The sequence below is a fragment of the Grampus griseus genome (assembly GCF_964374135.1).
Source record: "Grampus griseus genome assembly, chromosome: 7".
NCBI lineage: Eukaryota > Metazoa > Chordata > Mammalia > Artiodactyla > Delphinidae > Grampus > Grampus griseus.
In genome coordinates, this window is record NC_139001.1 from 10,849,811 (window position 1) to 10,869,872 (window position 20,062).

Sequence of the window (20,062 nt, forward strand, 5' to 3'; positions counted from 1 at the left end):
AGTGAGTTTGGTGAAATTGGATGCATTCCATTTTACAAGAACCTAAAAATGGGCTTAACTATTCTGTGTTTCAGTAAACAAATTCCAGGCTAGTAACTAGACCATATGTTGATTGTGCATCCTACAAAAATGTTGCAATATGTGATCCCTCCTTCTCTACAACACACAAAGCATCAGGTGTTGCTACTTCTCAAAGATTTTAAGATAGAGTTATAAAACTCTGGCATTGCCCAACTTTGTACTTGTAAATTCTGTAGTCCCTCAGGAAAAAAAATGAGACAAATGCAGGTCCTGTGGAATATCCCTGACAAAAATCCCCCGAATGGCAAAGGGAAAAGAGAACATGCATCGCTGGTTTCTGTCAAAAGCCAAGAAGCAGGCAGATAAGCATTCCCGTATCTTCCCCCTCAGCCAGCGTTCTCAGAAGTATCTTAGTCTCTGGAGGTATACTCAAGGAGTCTCTTGCTGATGGATAGACATGCTTACTGTCACTAGGATGGGGAAGAAAGGAGTCATGCTGGTTGTCACCCACTAGGTGTGGTCCACCAGGTATGACCACTGCAGAAATTACGAAACCTTGATGACGATGATGATGATGATTGGCTTGAGCCAAAAATGTCTTTTGTTGTGTTTTCCCCTGATTTGGTCAGAAATAAAGATCAATTTAGGAGTCCTAGACACTAAGCAGTATTCTTCTGGGGACCAAAGGAAGAACCTCTTAGAATGGTGGAGCAGCAGTGTCAGCAGTGTGGCCAGGTTGTGGACACTGGCATTAATATGTAAACTTTTGCTTTGTCAGCAATGGCAACAGTAGTGCCACTAGCAGTCTTGGCATTATGGACCTGGACATTTATCAGGAAAGCATGCCATCTTCTCCCATGATTAAGTAAGTAGCCACTGAGATGCAGTGATTGTGAGACCACTACTCTGATTCCATCTGGCCATCCATTTTGATCATTCAAGTTGTTCCCGACCACTGGTTTCATCATGTCTGTCCTACTGAGGTTCCCAGACATGTATGGTTTCATGTCACTGGAGTAAGAACTCAGGTCTGCAGTAGCCTCACCCTTCCCACCACCTGCCTTCTGGATTTCAATTCTGCCCCCTATAATATAATCGTTTATATATATATATATATATATATATATATATATATATATATATATATATATATATATATATATAAACGTATATATAATATAATATAATCATTTTGGATAATGCTTATCCATATAATCAGACATATATGTCATTTTACCTAGTTGGTCACAGAGAAACAAAAATCCATTTAAATTGTACTATGCCAACCAGCAAAGACTATTGTTCAATAGAATATAGTGTGAATGGCTTTTCCTTTACTTGTAGACACCTGGGATTATTGCCACTAATGAGTCTAATACCAAATGGCACCGTGGTGGAACGTGTCATTTTTATATATGCTCCCCACAATATGAGGACCTTCTAAAAGACCAAGGGAAAAAAGTACAATATGTGTGTCATAAAATATGGTGCATAAAGGGAGGGCAACATGAGGTCAGGACTATATCTAGAGTTTGTGATTGTCCTGGAAAATTAAATGAATTGAAACCTATTTTTGACCATTATGACTTATTATTTGGAGATTTCTGAAATTTCAGAAAAATGAAAATAAAGTATAGGACTAAAGTTGCTCCCTGATCTATTTTTTCAATTATTATCTATAGCTAAATCATTTTTATTTCACTACTTAATCAGGTATCCTGCCTGCGGGAATATTTCTCAGTGATTAAAGGTCGCAGTGCATTCTTTATTGTTCCACACAGCCATCATTCACAGGTAGAGATGAACATAAACATTATCTTGGGTTTGATTTGTTTTTTAAAGGAGGCAAAACAAACAAAAACACTTTGGGGTAAATTTATTTTTCTCCTACAGGAAACATTTGTTTAGGTATTTTGTCCATCTTTCTCCCCAGTATGAGCCTAGGACCCCACAGACTACAGATAGAGAAAACCAAGACCACCTCTACCCATATCAGCATTCTGCAGCTCCATAGTAGTAGAAATTGTACCTACCATACGTCATTTCACTTATGTCACTTGGACAGAGATCTAGCAGAAAATCTAGACCCTTGGGAAATTGGCCATTCTTCTACAAATTATTAGGTGTTCATGAAAGAACAATTACACTTTCTCTCGACATCAGGAATACAATGGGATTAGCCAGATCTTAGCAGTAACAGAGAATATAAGGGAGAATCCTCTCGCATAGAGACACATTTTTAAGAGCACCTGCAGTTTAATTTCTAGACCAGACAAAAATACAGAACAACCATGGGCTTCCCAAGATGGTCACTTCCTTTCAGCTGTTGGGTCATATACTCTTATTTTAAAAGCATTAATTGAGTCCTCCCACTATTTACAAATCTCCCTAATAAGTACTCACTATGTGAAAGCACTTCAGATGTTGAACATGACTATATTTAATGAAATCCTCACTTCCATTATGAGTATCTAGTTCTAAACCACCCCCAGCCTACTACATCTTCCCAGTAAAAAGAAAGAAAAAGAAAATTTTCAACTAATTGAGATATTTTGTCACCCTTATTAAGTTCTAAAGTTTGTGATTGTCTTTTCCCTTATTTCAGGTCAAAGAACCAAGTATAGGTAGAAAAATATTTTCCTAAATGAAAATGCAAGTTTATGTTGCTATCATAGTATAGAAAAATATCATTGTCTCAAGATGGAAATATATGGTTCTGTAAATGACAAGCAAATACAGAAGAAGGATAAGTCCTCAAATCTGATCTAGATACCTACAAAATCCTTCCTTGACTGTTCAAACCTGTGAAGGTTTATGGAAAGGAGGTCAAGAAGAAGAAAAATTGCATCTCTCAGAGTCTCCCACACCAATTATCCCAACTAAAACCATGCAGTTTATCTAGCCTTTATTTTAGGAGTAGTGTTATTCATTGCAGACCCAGTAGTCCTACGTAATAGCCACGTTGGTATTTCCCTAGTATTGGTTTAGTTTATTCCACAAAAACAATAAATATATGAAACTTCTGAAGCTTTTAGATCAATAAGACACATCACCTCATCTAGCACTTACAGCTTGCTCTTCCTAAACATTACCAACCATATATTGTTGTTTTCTCCCAAAGTGAATTAGTAGAAGAAAACGAGATTCTTAAAGGACAGTCAGAAAACATAGAGGGTAAGCCACGTTCTCATAATTTTGAGACACAATTTGCCTGTGATCTTCGTATGAAAAGTATAGTAAGGCAGTTGTGTCTGCATTCAGAACGTGCCTCTGGAATGCCAGTGGGAAAGGCCAGCCACCAGGGGAGCCTGCTGGTGATCAACTTTGACCTGGAGCCAGAATGTCCTGACACTGAGCTTCGAGCCACTCTGCAGTGGATAGCTGCCTCTGAACTCGGGATCCCCACTATCTACTTTAAGAAATCTCAAGAAAACAGAATCGAAAAGGTACCGTGTTCCCTGTTTGTATACCATAAGGCTTTGTGTTTTATCCCTGCTTAAAACTCAGTAAATGCCCAGTTAACCCATTTAAATTTTTTCCTTGACTTTTCACCTTAAAATTGTGATTAGAACTTTGAAACCTTCCACCTGCATTAATATAATCATGATAATTCTTTGACCGTCAGTTTGTCTTAGCTAGTTGGTGATGATGAAAAAGTAAATTGAGGAGACAGGATAGTTTTCTAAGAGTCTTATTTTTGTGTGTGTTTCCTCACTCTGGAACCAACCTCTTCATAACATTCATTTAAATAAAAAGTAGAGAAGGAAAGGCAAAAAGGATTCTTCAGTTAATTTTAAGTCAATCAAAAGGGAGGCTGTCTGGTGAACCTAATCTAATTGAATGAACCCATTAAAAGCAGAGAGTTTTCTCTGGCTAGTGGCAGAAGTAAGAGAGACTGACAGCATGAGACCATGAAGGGACCACATGACAAGAAATTGGGCAGCTTCTAGAAGCTGAGAGTGGACCTCAGCCAATAATCAGCAATGTGAGGCCACCCTGATAATTAAACTATGGCATGGCGTCAAAGAGAAGGCATTTTTAGTTCCCTATGGGACAGATTTGCATTGGATGGGCTTTCTCATTATTTTCTCCACCTAGAAATATAAAGCTAAGAAATAGATCCCTAGCCAACATCTAAATTAATAGCAACTCTAACTCCCTTTCTCTAAGACCAGCCACTTACTGTTGTAGAATCTCAGTTATTAAGATTAAAGCAAGAATCCATCTACCAATGTCTTCAAGCTCAATTTTCCATAATTTAGAAGCATGTTTTTAAAAAATTCAAATTAATAATAATGTTGCTATATTGGTTTTCTATTTCTGTGTAACAAACTGTCACAAATTTACTAACTTAAAACAACAATACCCAGCTCTGTTGTCAGAAGTTTGGGTGACTTCCATGCTCTCTACTGAGGGACTTACGAGGCAGAAATCAACATGTCAGCCTGGCTGGGCACTTATCTGGAAACTGTAGAGAGAAATGAGCTTCCGAGCTTGTTAGGGTTGTTGTCCTAACTGACTTCCTTGTGGTTGTAGGACTAAAGTCCCCATTTCCTTGCTGACTATTGGCTGAGGTCCACTCTCAGCTTCTAGAAGCTGCCCAATTTCTTGTCACACAGTCCCTTCATGCTCTCATGTCAGTCTCTCTTACTTCTTCTGCCACTAGCCAGAGAAAACTCTCTGCTTTTAATGGGTTCATTGGATTAGATTAGGTTCACCAGATAGCCTCCCTTTTGATTGACTCAAAATTAACTGAAGAGTCCCTTTTGCCATTTAAGATAACATAATAAGGGCATAATTATCTCATTCTATTCATGGTACTGAGGATTAGGGCAGAAAATCTTGGAAACTGCTTCAGGATACTGCCTATCTCTGCCACCGTGCCTTTTTTAATGTCTTATAGTCACTTCCACATACTCATTATACTTGTTTGTCAACAATGCTGTGAAAAGAGCAGAATGGATATTATTGTCCCTTTTTTACTGATGAGCAACTCAGTACTCAAAAGCTAGTCCATGAGAGAGTCCTCAGATAGTGATATTTGAGCTTAGTGGTAGAACCCCACTTTCTCCACAGATACCTGTCAGTAGTGCGTCTCTCTCAAGTTAGATTGCCTTTGAGTTACAATCTAGATTTTTAAAATGTGTAACTGCATTTTAACCCTCACTGCCAGAATCCTACAGCCTGAAATTAAAGGTCCTCTACCCTTTTCCTCAGGCACATGGTAATTAGAACAGCGTATCTATGTCTGCATCCCCAGCCAATGGGATTGGCTACTGAAAAAAATCGAGAAGGAGACCTAGTTTATTTTCCATGCCCTCTTCCACTTCAGCCTCTCTCTCTAGCCAGTAATTCATATTTCTCTTCAGGCCTAGAACTGCCTACAGCTCTACGCTCTCTGGATCTAGATACGATCCTATGCTTGGCATACCTTTATTTGCAAGGTGATGAGTGGTTTGCTATTTAATAAGTTCTCCTTCCACCTTACCATCCAGCCTGCCTTGTGCAAAGGATGCAGTGAAAGAGCACTTCACTTTTGACCCCTCCCTCCTGCCATACACAATCCCAAGACCCCCTGCCATGGGGAGGAGAACAAGAACATTCTCAGCCAGAGTACATTCTCAGTTTCCTGGAAAAATGAAAGGCAGTTTGGTTTCCAAATTTATCTCAAGCCTCTCCCTGAATAAAAGCATTACCTGGTGCATTTTCAGATGGTCTCTTAATGGAGTAGATTTTTATACAATCCACCATTTTGAAGAAACAACATAACACTCTATGTGAATATATGTCTCATAAATTCCCCTTAGATGAAAGGACAAGGAGTATGTCATTAACACCTTAATTATGTACATGATGTTTTGACACAATATTTATTTATCCCCACTGATTTTCAGTTCTCAAAGAGGATGCCTGTCTTTGCTCATAACTATTTTTCTGAGAATATAAATGTTCCACTAGTGTTATCAAGATAAACATTAATGATGTTTCACTCCTGTTTAGCATCAGTTCAAGGAGGTTATTTCCAAGTAATGTAATTTTATGGACTGAATCTTCTAACAGTTTTTTTCCGTGTCAGTTAGGGTTCTCTACACATAGTGGCTTCTCCGTAAAAGGGCACTTGCCTGTGCCCAGTTCTATGACAGAACTGGTGAAATAAAGCAAACCGTTATGTAAAATTTTGACATCCTTTCTTTTACTGATAACGCATTTGAAGACCTCATTCTGATTGTTTTTAAATTATTCAGGAAGTTAAGTGGCCATTTTCAAGTGGTGTGGAAGAGAGATTGTGGCTTCCTACCGAGGAGGCTGTGTCACTTGAGAGCAGCAGTGTCTCATTAGCTCCTCATTGGCTTGGAGAAGATTAAAGAAATGTCTCTGTTAAGTTCAGCAATGACATTCCCCCACTGTCACTAGAGTATGAAACACCGTTCACAGATACATACCCTGAGTCCCTATCTGTGTAAATTCTGAATTTTTTGGATAAACTAATTTAGCCAACACACCTCCCTTGATGGTGGTCTCAAGCATGAACTAAAATGACAGAGGATATCATGAATGAATACTGAAGCAGCTCATCCTTCCCACCACTGCCGGTGAACTTGGCCTTGGAGTTGAAGGGCACCTAATGTCAGCTTATAACTACTTCCAGCCTTATTTCTATTCAAAAGGCAAATTCCAAACATTCTGGGTGCCCACTGTACTGTCACTCCTCTCCGATAAATGACACCTTTTCAAGCTTTCTCTTTTAGTGTTCTGTCTAATCATTAAAATTCCAAGTCCACTTGAATGTCGTACATTCGGAACATTCATGAAAAGTTTATCGAATATGTACAATATTCCAGCCACTGTTCTAGGCTCTGGGGACACAGGGAACAAAAGAGACAAAATATCCTACCCTTTTGGAGTTCACATTCCAGTCTAGGAAGGACCCAAGGTAGGGAGAACATAAACCAAGAAGCTCAGGTTGTAAAGACCAAATGTGAAAGTGATGGGAGCTTATTCTGGACAAGGAAAACGAGAAGCACACTGAAACAGTACTTCTCACCCTGTGACCATGAGCCAAACGCACAGAGTCACCTGGGACCCTTATTTACAATTCATATTCCTAGACCCCTTCTTGGAACTCACTTTCTAAGAGTGGGGCCCAGAGATATGCATTTTTAACATCTTTGCTCAAGTACAGTGATGCTAATGAACACCAAAATTTGAGACTCCCTTCCATAAGAAATATCTTGAAGGAGTGGCAGAATTTGAGGTGGCTTTAAAGTATGCTAAATTCCAGAGGAAAGACTGCTGAGAATTCCAACACCTTGAAATCTAAAACAGTTTGTGAATTTAATTCACAATGACCTTGACATCAATTAAATTTAATCTACTTAATTCAAAGCAGGGATGGGGGGAATCTTAAGAGCAATTGTTTTAAAAAACAGATATCAACTAGCTAATTGTTCTGCTTTTTTTTTTTTGCGTCACGTGGGCCTCTCACTGTTGTGGCCTCTCCCGTTGTGGAGCACAGGCTCCGGACGCGCAGGCTCAGCGGCCATGGCTCACGGGCCCAGCCGCTCCACGGCATGTGGGATCTCCCCGGACCGGGGCACGAACCCGTGTCCCCTGCATCGGCAGGCGGACTCCCAACCACTGCGCCACCAGGGAAGCCCTGTTCTGCTTTTTTGAAGCCAAAGCATTATTTTCTCTAGCTCTTTTACTTCTGTTTAAATTCAATGAGCTTCTGTGAGCTAGAATGGGCTGATGACTGGCCTTGCAATAAATCAGGTGCCTTTCTCATCTTTAAGCTCATTTTGAGAATTACTTGCTTTTCTTGAAGGCAGTGCATAGAACAGAATGTGCAAAGAGGAAACAGATGTAAACTTACCTTCCTAAGAAAGTGGGAGTCAGGAGAGGAGTGGCCTCGCCTTTAATTTCTTATTCTTTTCCATATACAAAGCAGTGGGAAGAGAATGAGAGAGAAAACGTTGATGGCATTTACTGTTAACCTAACTTTCCCCAAAATACTACACTTTAAGTCTCAGTTTTGAAAAAAATACATGACAAAGGAAGGAAAAATAAGGAAGAATTAGATACTGTTTTAGCTCAGGCTGCTCTAACAAAACACCATAGAGAGTGGCTTGAACAGCAGACATTTTATTTCTCACAGTTCTGAAGGCTAGGAAGTCTGAGATCAAGGTGCCAGCAGATGCATTTCCTGGTGATGGGCTTCCTCCTCTCTGTGCCCTCATGTGGCAGAGAGAGAGCTCTGGCATCTCTTCCTCTTCTTATAACGGCATAAATCCCACCATGGGAGCCCCATCCCCATGACCTTATCTAAATCTAATTATCTCCCAAAGGCCCCCACCTCTTAATGCCATCATATTTGTGTCTTAGGGCTTCAATCTATGAATGGGAGTGGGGAAGGGGGGGGAACACAAACATTCAGTCCATAACAGATATTGTCTCTTCGTTTGTGAATGTAAGAAACTGTCTGCCTTGAACTGAATATTTTGTCATTGTTCTCAAATTCAGTGTGTGCTAGGATCACCTGGGGAGCTTTTATAGACCCCAGTGGGTGAGCCAATTAAATCAGACTCTCCTCTCGGGATGAAACCCAGGCTTTGGGGTTTTCTCGAGGTCCCTGTGGGTTCTAGGGTACAACCAAGGCTGAGAATCACGACTCTACAGGCCATAATTGCAGGAGCAATATAAAGACCAGCTCACTTGTGCTTAATCAAGTGGAATTCACCTTGGAGCAAAAGAAGGTGTCTGCTTTCAGAAACCTAAGTTGAATGTTTTTAAAAATCCATACGACTTGCAACAACTCCCATAGATTCCACCATATGATTTGGTAAACAATTAATCTAATTTAGTAAATGCACCTGAGAATATACAAGGCATCTACCATGTGATACTTTTCTTCAAATGAGTCTACCAATGATACGCCATCACAGGATAGAAATTCTTCTAGTTACCTAAGATGAAACATTTGTTCATGGAAGTGCCAACTATGATACACAGGAAGGGAACCTAATTATTATTGATTGTGAAATAGCAGGAAATGAAAATTGGAAATTGGAAAGAAAAACTCAGATCTCTGACACACTAAAGCTGATTATGAAATTCCCAAGTCAAAAACATGGACAGATACAGTGAAAGATCTAGAACCAGCTGCTAAATAGAATGCAGTTTTTCAAGGCTGTAGTAATGAGCTGGAAATGTCCTTTTCTGGTTTCTTCACAATCTTAGCTTCATTTTTGTCTAGAATTTTTTTTAAATGAAGGAAGAAAAGAAAGTGTAAGACCTTCCCTGCTCATCAGCCCCACAGATGGTTCAAGGTCTCGATGTCTGAGATGAAGTCATCATGGCCTAAAAGCATGCTATATTTAGTGGGGCCAGATCATTTTTGAAAATTGCTTTATTGGGATATTGGCCTGGATTTAGAAATCATGAGACAGATTCTAGCGTGTGACCATTCGACCTAGGTGATGGGGCACTTTGACAACTTTGGCCAGTCAACAACATATTATGGTCATCACCACAGTGGGAGACCCTGCTTCAGCAAGCCCCAAATAGATGGAAAGTAGCTAATCTTGGGCTTCCAGAAAGGTCTGAAGCAGACAGCCTTCTGGGAAAGGTTTAGCCAGTATTGGCATCGGCTCTAGAATTTTGATTCTTTCTCAGAGCAATACCTGCGAGATAAAAGTTGGGAATAAGATGGTGGCCCAGTGAACCAGTGTGTATAGAAAGAAAAAAGAAAAGTGCTAAGGCTAATTTTCTATTTCTGTTTACTTTATATTGACTGTTTCTTTATAAGACATGTTAAGGAAGAGCAAATACCCTCAAGGGATGAGTCTAGCCTAAGACCACTTATGACCCTGGAGGGAAATCTTGAAGCCAATGAATTATGAGCCTCTCTCAGTGAGACCTCAGAAACTTGATATTCAAGTCCTCTCCACTAGGAGCATCTAATTTCTAGACTTCCAGTAAGAGCTGGGAAAGTCTGATTAACCAAATCATGCAAAGACATCCTAGCTTTTCTCCCCCTTTCCCTGAGGCCTTAAGTTTTTACCACTTTGTCCAATAGAAAACATGCCTGGGATCTTTCATACACACCAAGAAACAAGTAACAGCTCACAAAATTATTTTTACGCCTCTCCGTAAATTACTAGTAATCACCTGTAATGTTCCCCTTTCTGAGGGTATTCCTGTTTTGAGCAAAGCCTTAACCTAAAGGATTAAGCTGTCTAAAATTTCAGATCTAACAGACAGAAAGCTAGGCAGAATTTTGAGGGAAACCAGACAACTAATAGTCTCTGAAATTCTATCACTGAGACTGATGGAGCTGATTGGCACTAACATTCCATGGCTGTTACAGTGACCAGTGAAGAGAGGTCCTAGGCACCTTACCCCCACAATATACATGCCCACTCCCAGGCACAGTGTGATGAGACACCTGTCCCATGACCAGCTTTGACTCTCCTCCTTGCCTACTACCATTGCACCAGACTAGGCTCTGCCCAGCCTTTGCCTAGATCCATGGCCCCCCAATCATCTTTTTGGAGCATCCTATCAGTAGAAAATTATTGAGTAAGAAGCCCCAAGATGTGCATGCTAATTTTTAACTATATATGTGCAAATACATTATATAAAACTCAAGAATGAATATTTAGACAAGGTTCATCTTCAATGATTCTGGATGTCACTCCATATTTCAAATAGCCTTCTTGATCATTTTGAATGCATTTGATGCATTTGACTCACATTTGGTTGTTCATCCCTTTTGTCATTCTGCAAATATTTATTGAGCCCCTATTAGGTGCAGACACTAGACATAAAGAGGTGGCTAAGACGATGTCCTTTCCTGGGACATTTACTCTCTGTAATACAGTTGCCATCGGCTTCCCATTGGTCTCCTTTTTTACATCATCTTTTAGATGATGTTTATGTTTCCATGTATTAAAAGTTAAGCATTTTATTTTCCAGCCTAGAGAATTGCTTTGTTCTGATTAAGCCAACAGAAGGCGAGTGAGTACAATAAAGCACTGATTTCTGTAACTGTGCAGTAGTTGGTGCCGCCACAGCTGGGAGAAGACACGTAATTTAGTAGTAGCTCTCTATAAGACAACTTCTCAGCAATTGAAATGAATTAGCAAATGCAAACTGAAGAGCGGGGAGGAAAAGACCAGAAAAAAGTTAGCATTCCACTTTCCGGCTGATCTTGAGAGTCTGAACAAATGCGAAATGAGCAGAGGAAAGACATTCTAGAAGGAAACATTGAAGAAATAGTAACTAAACTACAGCCCTCATCTTTTTTAACAAATAGGTTTTTCTTCCTCATTAAACGATACCGGATTCCCAGCTTATCCTTTCTCCCAGTGTTCCAAATAAATATCAATGGCTTATTCTCTTACGACCAAAATGCATGTGGTGCAATAGTAGAAAGAGCTTGGGCTGGAGTGTTAGAAGACCGTGCATCCTACTGCCAACTTTTCATCTCACAAACCCACAGTTTTTCATCTTTAAATGCCTGCTTTACAGGGTTGTTGACCGAATTAAATGAGATAACATGCATGAAAGTAGATACTTCCTGCAGGTTTGGGCTCTTATAATCATTAGTTTGCTTTATACGTATCTGACTAAGGAGTTTGAGAAGCCTTCATTCTGGGCTTCATCCCACGGTTTCACGAAGGGAACCATCTATAATGCTTTTCCCACCTTCCCACCCCCAACTCACAATGCACCTGTAGTCATAAACTTTCTACGTTGTGGCCAGCTGAAGCTGGTACCATTCACCAGGTGACGAATCTAAGATGTTTCCTCGATCTGTGCTTTTCCTGTTCCAATGGAAAGCCAGTGTCTCTCGAAACTTGATGAAGAGGGAGGGAAATGTTCAAGATGGACTGAGGAACCGGTAAATAACCCTACCCAAAAGTGTAACACAGTTTATTTGGCCTAAATGTATACATCCAATGAGAACTTATCTGTGACACTGACAGAAGGGACTGGGAACCATGCTCTACAGTCCTGTTAGAGAGAGTCCAACCCCGAGGAAAGCAGATCTGAGGAAACTCTTCAAATATCTAAAAGATAGACCGTGGCAAGAAGAATTCCATGTAGTCTCCCAAAATCGAAAGATGGCAACTGCTGTGAGGAACACTTCAGTTCAGTTGAAAGAACTCGCTAATTATCTGAACTGTCTAAAAAGAAAATAGACTGTCCTAGAATATAGTGTGCTGTCACTAGAGATATTAAAAAATAACCTGGAGAGCCACTGGCTTTGGAAGAGCGTTTGAACGATATAACTTTGAGGACCCTCTGTGATATGTGAGCCTAACCCTGTGCTTTACTTTAGTTTCTAGATGTCGTGCAGCTGGTTCATCAGAAGGCCTGGAAAGTGGGAGATATCTTTCATGCAGTTGTTCAGTACTACAAAATGCGTGAGGAGCAGAAGGATGGGACCCCGAGTCTCTTTGACTGGCTCTTGGAACTGGGATAAGGCGGCTCTGCCTTTAGGGTACCCCTTCCTTCATTCCAGCTTAGATCACAGTGGTTTGCTCTAAATTTTCTCAAAACATCACATCACATTAACAGAGCTATGAAAAAATCTGCTGTTCAAGTCTGCTGCACAGCGAATAAATCTGAGGAAAAGCAAAATACCAGTCTGTACAAATCAATACAACCGGTGGGTGAGTTCAAAGGAGCTTGTATTAGAATGGCTGGAAAAAAACAGAATTTTAATGGGCCCAAATGAAAAACTTATAACTAGGCCCAAACTCCAGGAAAGTTGCACTTACATATTTTTAATAATATAAAATGTTATGTAATGTCTCCAATTATGTGAATCGACTGGAAACAAAGTCACTGGTCAAAATCATTTTATAAACTCTGCTGTAATGTTTATTTTACTCTTTTGAGCAGATTAAGGGGTCTGTCAGCCCAGGTAAATACTTAAGATATGGGCAAGACATTTCCAAAACTTTAATATAAAAGCTTTCCAGCTTCAGACCATTATCAGTGGTTATTAACAGAAATGCAAGAGTATTATCAGTGTCCTCTACCAAGGTGATTTCATTTATCCACTACAGCCCACTGATAAATATTCCACATCTCCCAATAATATCTGGGTTCCTAGCTAATCAGAAAACGATTGGTGTTCAGCTGAGAGAGAGAAAGATCAAAGATTGTCTTGTTTCCTTCTATATATTACATGAGTAAAATGATTACAGAACTCTTACCCAAAGGGAAGAAGCTTTCTTACAAAAGAGCATCTTTTGAGATTAAATCTGCTTGTATATTAAATTATATAAAATCTAAACTTTCATTTTATTTTTATTGTAAATTATGAAGAGATTGTTATCTTAAATAATATATTGAGCTAACCTTAAGAGGTTCATAAAATATGAAGAGATTATTGTCTTAAGTCATATATTGACTCTTGAGCTCTGTGGTTTCATTATAAAAGTACCCGTATGGCAGACTTGCTAGTCTTATGACATTTATAATGATGGATGCAGGATTCGACATAACCAGTTAGGATCATAGACTTCCTGATTTAAGGATACTAGCATTTAATTTGAGAGAAAGAAAATATTATCACATTTAAGTATTTTAAAAACAGGGATTTACTCTTTTGAAAAATAAAGGTATCTAACTTCTCCCCAGTAAGTCTTCTTTCCCTTCAACTAAATGAGCTAGACTGGCTTTTATCTTCTTGATCAAAGAAAGTGTTTATTAAAGATTTCCTGAGATACTATGCTCTTACACTATTTTTAAGATTGTGAAGTAATTTTAAATGTGAACAAGACCCCACCCCATCAATGCTGGCCTTGTGTGTCATCCACATTGACAAGAAATTGACATTTCTTGAAATGTCAAGAAAGCTTCATTGGAAACTCTATTTCCTCCCTACCACCCACGCCAGGAATCCTTTCCAGGACTCTTTAGGCATTTATTATTAAAAATAGTCCAAATTTAGATTGTATGTTTAATTTGACACATTAAACAAATGTCAAATCTTAACATTTATCCACCATCTCAAACTGAAAGTTCTTCATGGTATTAAATGGAAAAGGATATGTTTATTTTTTACACAACCCCAGAATATTCTGTGTAGATTTTTGTTGTGCTCAAATGAATGTTTACTTATCCTACAAAGCACAAATACTGAATTGTAATCATGTGATGAAATTATATTTGTTGTACCTAAAGTTGCAAACTAATCAATAAATTTTTGTTGCCAAATGGTTGATCATTTTTTCTCCAAGAGCTTAAGCGCCTCAGAGAAAAAAATAGTCACAGTGAAATTGGGTGAAGGTAGATTTATCCCTTAGACAAGTGTTACAGTTCCACTTTCAATTTTTGAATAAGAAAATATTCTTTGAATGGCCATCATCAAAAAATCTACAAACAATAATGCTGGAGAGGGTGTGGAGAAACGGGAACCCTCTTGCACTGTTGGTGGGAATGTAAATTGATACAGCCACTATGGAGAACAGTATGGAGGTTCCTTAAAAAACTAAAAATAGAACTACCATACAACCCAGAAATCCCACTATCAGGCATATACGTTGAGAAAACCATAATTCAAAAAGAGTCATGTACCACAGTCGTCATTGTGGCTCTATTTACAATAGCCAGGACATGGAAGCAACCTAAGTGTCCATTGACAGATGAATGGATAAAGAAGATGTGGCACATATATACAATGGGATATTACTCAGCCATAAAAATAAATGAAATTGAGTCATTTGTAGTGAGGTGGATGGACCTAGAGTCTGTCATACAGAGTGAAGTAAGTCAGAAGGAGAAAAACAAATACCGCACGCTAACACCTATATATGGAATCTAAAACAAACAAAAAAATGGTTCTGAAGAACCTAAGGGCGGGACAAGAATAAAGACACAGATGCAGAGAATGGACTTGAGGACATGGGGAGGGGGAAGGGTAAGCTGGGACAAAGTGAGACAGTGGTATGGACATATATACACTACCAAATGTAAAATAGATAGCTAGTGGGTAGCAGCTGCATAGCACAGGAAGATCAGCTCCATGCTTTGTGACCACCTAGAGGGGTGGGATAGGGAGGGTGGGAGGGAGACGCAAGAGGGAGGAGATATGGGGATATATGTATATGTATAGCTGATTCACTTTGTTATAAAGCAGAAAGTAACACACCATTGTAAAGCAATTATACTCCAATAAAGATGTTAAAAAAAAAAAGAGTAAGGCTAAGAGCTAAGAAGGGCCAAATTATTGGGAGCTTTGTAGATGGCTAAGTTACAGTTGAAGGTAGCAAAGGACTAATATTTTTTAAATTTGACTTTTAAAACTTACTTTTTCTGTTCTGTGGGCATTGGGTTATCTTGTGCAAAACTGATAGCAGGAACACCACTTAGCAGAATATTTCACCCCACTGTATTGAGGCATGCTACCACCTAGGCATAGTGGGTGAAGAAATTTAATTTCGTCCATTGTGTAAATAACGTGTATCCCAAGCATTTGGAAGAGTGTTTGGCACATAGTACTCAATAAATATTTGTTGAATGAATAATAAAGTGAACTTACAAATGAAAAAAGAAAATATTCTTTGACCAAGTTAGTTAGGATCAGTAATATTTATGTAAATCAGCATTTCTCAATCTTAGCACTACTGGCATGTGGGGCTGGATAATTCTTTGCTGTGGGGATCTGTCCTGAGCATTGTAGGATGTTTAGTAACTCCCCCTCACGGGTCTCTAAAATTCTCCTAATATAGCATTTCCTGTGGGGCAAAATCACCACAGGTTGAGGACCTTTAGTGTAAATAATGCCTTGAAGAGGCAGAGCCTGAGGCTCTAGGAGGAGTTAAGGTAAAGGACGAGGTCTCTGTAGCCCCTAGTGTGGAGAACCCCAGTAGGAACATGAGAACCAGGCATTCTCCCCCTACCCTCCCAAGACTGATGGTCTGTGGCCTTTACAGTAAGTCTTAACAACAGGAGAACGAGTCACAAGACAAAAAGGAGTCTACAGACCCGGGGTAAACCAACCTAGATGCAAGTAAACTAGAGGTAAATTTTCAGTCTTAGAAGTAAATGGACCAGTGCTCTTTGAACTCAATAGAATTTATTACGACAAGGATATATTGTATAGCAAAAAAAGAAAAAAAGGAATATTATTCAGGTAATTAACAGTAAGGATAATAACACATCTACTATTCTCAACAGTTTCATTAATTGCAATTTTTATGGTGATTTTCCAAAAGGGAGAACTAAAATACAGAGAACCTAAATCATCCCTACAATGCTTAAAACAATGAGTGGCAAAAGTGGAGTCTGTTTTCCTAATATCTATATGAAAACTGGACGATAGCGTAGACATAGCTGAACAATTGTGTCAATATTTTAATTACAATCTGATGTTTTCCAAGTACAAAGTCATATCCGGTAAAAATCACAATGCATCTCTTAAAATCAAAATTATTTTATTGAGATTAATTTATGTATGAGACTATAAGCATGTGTGTGTACTGATATTCAGAAACTTAGACAATAAAACAAATATATTTTCTTTTTTCTATAGGATAATTATGCTTGCAAACAGAAACACTCATTATAAACACCAGCCCACATAAATAAAAACATATTCAATCTCAAAAAGGATTAGATTTTATAGAAAGTATTGAGATTCCTGAGCACTTTATTTTATTCACTAATAAGAAGGCTTGGATATGCTTAGGTAAAGGATTCTCCAGTCAGCCAGAGGACAATGTCAAATAAAAATAAGACTCTGGGAATTCCCTGGTGGTTCAGTGGTTTGATCCCTGGTCGGGGAAGCCGCATTGGCGCAGCCAGAAATAATAATAAATAAAAAGAAATAAACAAACTCTGGACATTAATAAGGAGAGACTTTATTGGAAAGCATTATTACAAGAAGGGGAAAGGGACTGTTGCAGCAGGAAGGAAGGAGGACTGGTGTCTATTGTAAAGATAAGCTCCAGCTGGGAGATCTAAGAGTGTCTTGGGGGTTGGCAAAAGCGGTTTTCTTTCACAGAGCAGAGTAAAGGACTAGAGAGAACCAGGTGTGGAAAGTGAGATGAACAAGGTGAACCAGTGCAGGTGGCGGGCACGATGGGACAGTAGATCAGAGAACATGTTATCCTGGGCTCAGCCTATTCCCAAAGGGGCTCTTTAAGGAGAGGCTGTATGCTGGACCGAGCTGAGGATGGGTTAAATTTCAGCAGCCTGGAGAAAGCGGAGAAACTTAACTAAAGTTTGGTTAACAAGCGTTTTGCTCTAGTTGACCAGTGGGTGCAAATATTTCAGCTAATCATTTATGAGACAAAGAATGGAAATTTGGAGGGTCTTTGTGAACAAAGGGGGCGTCCATGAGTCCGAGGCTCAGAGCTCAACTCCTAGGAGCCAGTCAAAGGCAAGACCTGAAAACAGACCTCTTTTAGGAAGAGGTGTGCAGGGTGTGAGCACCCAGGCCTCCCAGGTTAACCATTCCCTGTACTAGCACATCGCCATCTGCCTTCTAGCATGGTAAGTTGAATACTTGTGTCTCCATAGATGACTGTATGCTCTTTGAGGATGGAGCCATCTTTAACTCACCTGTGGATTTGGTCAGAGTCTCTATCACAATGCCTTGTCCAAGGCAGATGTCTAATTGAACTGATAAAGCTAATGGGCCTTGGGTAACTGAGGCTTTGGTTTACATCTAGTGATGTTCAACCATTAGTTCAAGAAATACAATTTTACTTTAATGTTCTCCTTAGTTTTCCAGAGACCTGGTTTATTAAGAGTCTCAAGACTTTTTATAAAATTACTTTTGGACTCATGCAGGTGAAACTTTCTAAAAGTACTTGCCTTTTATTTTAGTTGCATTAGAACATTTGATCACAGAAAGGAGAATGTTTTCCTTCTGTGGTTTGGGGATGAATTTAAGTGATATCCAGGACATTATCAGCAAGACTTGAAGGCCAATTGAGTGCAGACAGATCTGAACAAAATGCACAGGAGGAAGAATCTTTGGACCTCCCTTCCTATCAAGAAATACTGTCTGTGCTCAAACAAAAAAAAATGCTAATCCACTGTTATTGTTGCAAGAATCCTTTGACCACTTAAATTTTTCATTTTCTGAAATAATCCCCTCAGAAATGCCCCTTCAAAGCCTCATACCCAGTTTCACTTCTTTTCAGTTTTCATATCTCCTTCTTATTTCTTCCTCTTCTGTCCTTCAGAATGGCTTTTCATTTAATATGTATCAACAATTATTTGTTTGCCTTTGGAAGGTTCCCACTGCTTTGTTGAACTCTGTCCCGTTTTCTACTTTACTCCCTGCTCTGCCTGTTTCTGGTACAGAATGCTGCAGGAACTCCAGATTCTACCATGATGCTCTGAGCGCCACAAAACCCAGGTGCAAAGATTGTTTCACAGCAGATTGTGTTGTGTCTGAGCTGAACCCCTGGCCCAAATCCTTATACACACACAACCCTTCCTTCTCTGTCACATCACAAACAGTAGCATGTGGCACAGATAACGTAGGAGCATACATTCTGTTTTCCTTCTTACAGAGGAAAGCAGAATGAATCAAATCACCATTTGTTGAGATAGAATAAAGATGGATGGTACCAGGAGAGCCTCTAGTTTTCAGTGCACTGGATTCTTCTCCATGGTCACGTATGCCATTTGTGAAGGTTACTCTCGCCTACTCTTTCAAACAACGGGACAGTTAATTTAAACCTAGCAACATTTTTAGTGAAAAAGGCAGTAGACCACATATTGACCTTTCGTGACACCCACAGAGATGTCTAATAAAGCTTCACCAAATTAGTTCACTTATTTCCTTCTTTCTTAATTTTTGACATCAGCATCTCCTTTTAAATTTTTTTTTTTTTTTTTTTTTTTTTTTGCGGTACGCGGGCCTCTCACTGTTGTGGCCTCTCCCGTTGCGGAGCACAGGCTCCGGACGCGCAGGCCCAGCGGCCATGGCTCACGGGCCCAGCCGCTCCGCGGCATGTGGGATCCTCCCAGACCGGGGCACGAACCCGTTTCCCCTGCATCGGCAGGCGGACTCTCAACCACTGCGCCACCAGGGAAGCCCTGTTCTTAACATTTTTGTGGTACAGGTTTCTCTGAAAATCTGAGGAAAAGTGCACATACACAATGCATGAACGACCTGTACAGTTTGGGGGGATGCAGTTTTCATAATCCTGCTGTAGACTCTATATGTCTAGAAAGTAGAGCTCATGTCTTCTCCATTTGCTGTCAGCTTCTAGACCCTCCCTCTGGTGCCTAATCTATCATGGTGTCTAAGCAATCCTTAATACACGTTCATTTAAAGAAACCCCATCCTCTAGGAACTCATGTATTTTGAGAAAAAACCCATAAAAGACTCAGATTCTAACCTCAGAAAATGTTATTTAAAGACATTTTTTGTATGGAATATGTGCACGTTAAGGAAAGAAAGAAAGAAAAAGAGGAAGGGAGGGAAGGAAGGAAGGGAGGAAGGAAGAAGGAAGGGGAAAAGAAGGGGAAGGAAAGGAGAGAAAATGAATTTAAAAATCTATATAACTCTTTAAGAAATCTACTACTTTTAAAGTAGTAAAATTCTAAATCCAGCAGAAGTACAGAGTTGAGTTCACATAACATATGTCATGGCTAATACACAACAAGATAAATGTTCACACTGGCTGTTTAACGCTTCAGCGAAAACCCTGGGCCGCATTCATGGCTCCTAAAGAGGTGTCCATTCAACTCCAAGAGCTTCTAGTTTCTCCTCGGCTCCTACGGGATGATTGCCTGATGTTAATCCCCTAATCAAATCATGTGAATTTGTTCTTCCTTCATGTAGATTTGCTGAAAACAGTGATCACAGTTTTAACCACCTGCCACTCAAAGCAGATGTAATGTATTACTTTTCATTAAAAATGCACCAATTACAATTGTTAAGATAGTAAATTTAATATTTTTTACCATAATAAAAAAACCATTCAAAAAATGCATCAGTTACAACAGAACTCCTATTCATAGCTCTGAAAAAATAATAAGCTGTAACTTCTTATGCCCGTAA

General features: G+C 39.4%; 1 protein-coding gene across 2 annotated transcripts in view; it reads left to right on the forward strand.

Annotated features, from left to right (window-relative positions):
- Positions 1-12,508, forward strand: part of SPHKAP (SPHK1 interactor, AKAP domain containing) — a gene marked incomplete at both ends in the record, with an annotated part of 105,495 nt that extends 92,987 nt beyond the window's left edge. The window contains 4 exons of one of the 2 annotated variants that reach the window (XM_082657677.1): positions 800-886; positions 3,143-3,195; positions 3,283-3,467; positions 12,365-12,508. In XM_082657677.1, the coding sequence (XP_082513803.1) occupies positions 800-886; positions 3,143-3,195; positions 3,283-3,467; positions 12,365-12,508 (469 nt within the window). The remainder of the gene's footprint in view (positions 1-799; positions 887-3,142; positions 3,196-3,282; positions 3,468-12,364) is intronic. The other variant, XM_082657678.1, reaches the window with a different exon arrangement.
- Between the last annotated feature and the right edge of the window lie 7,554 nt (positions 12,509-20,062).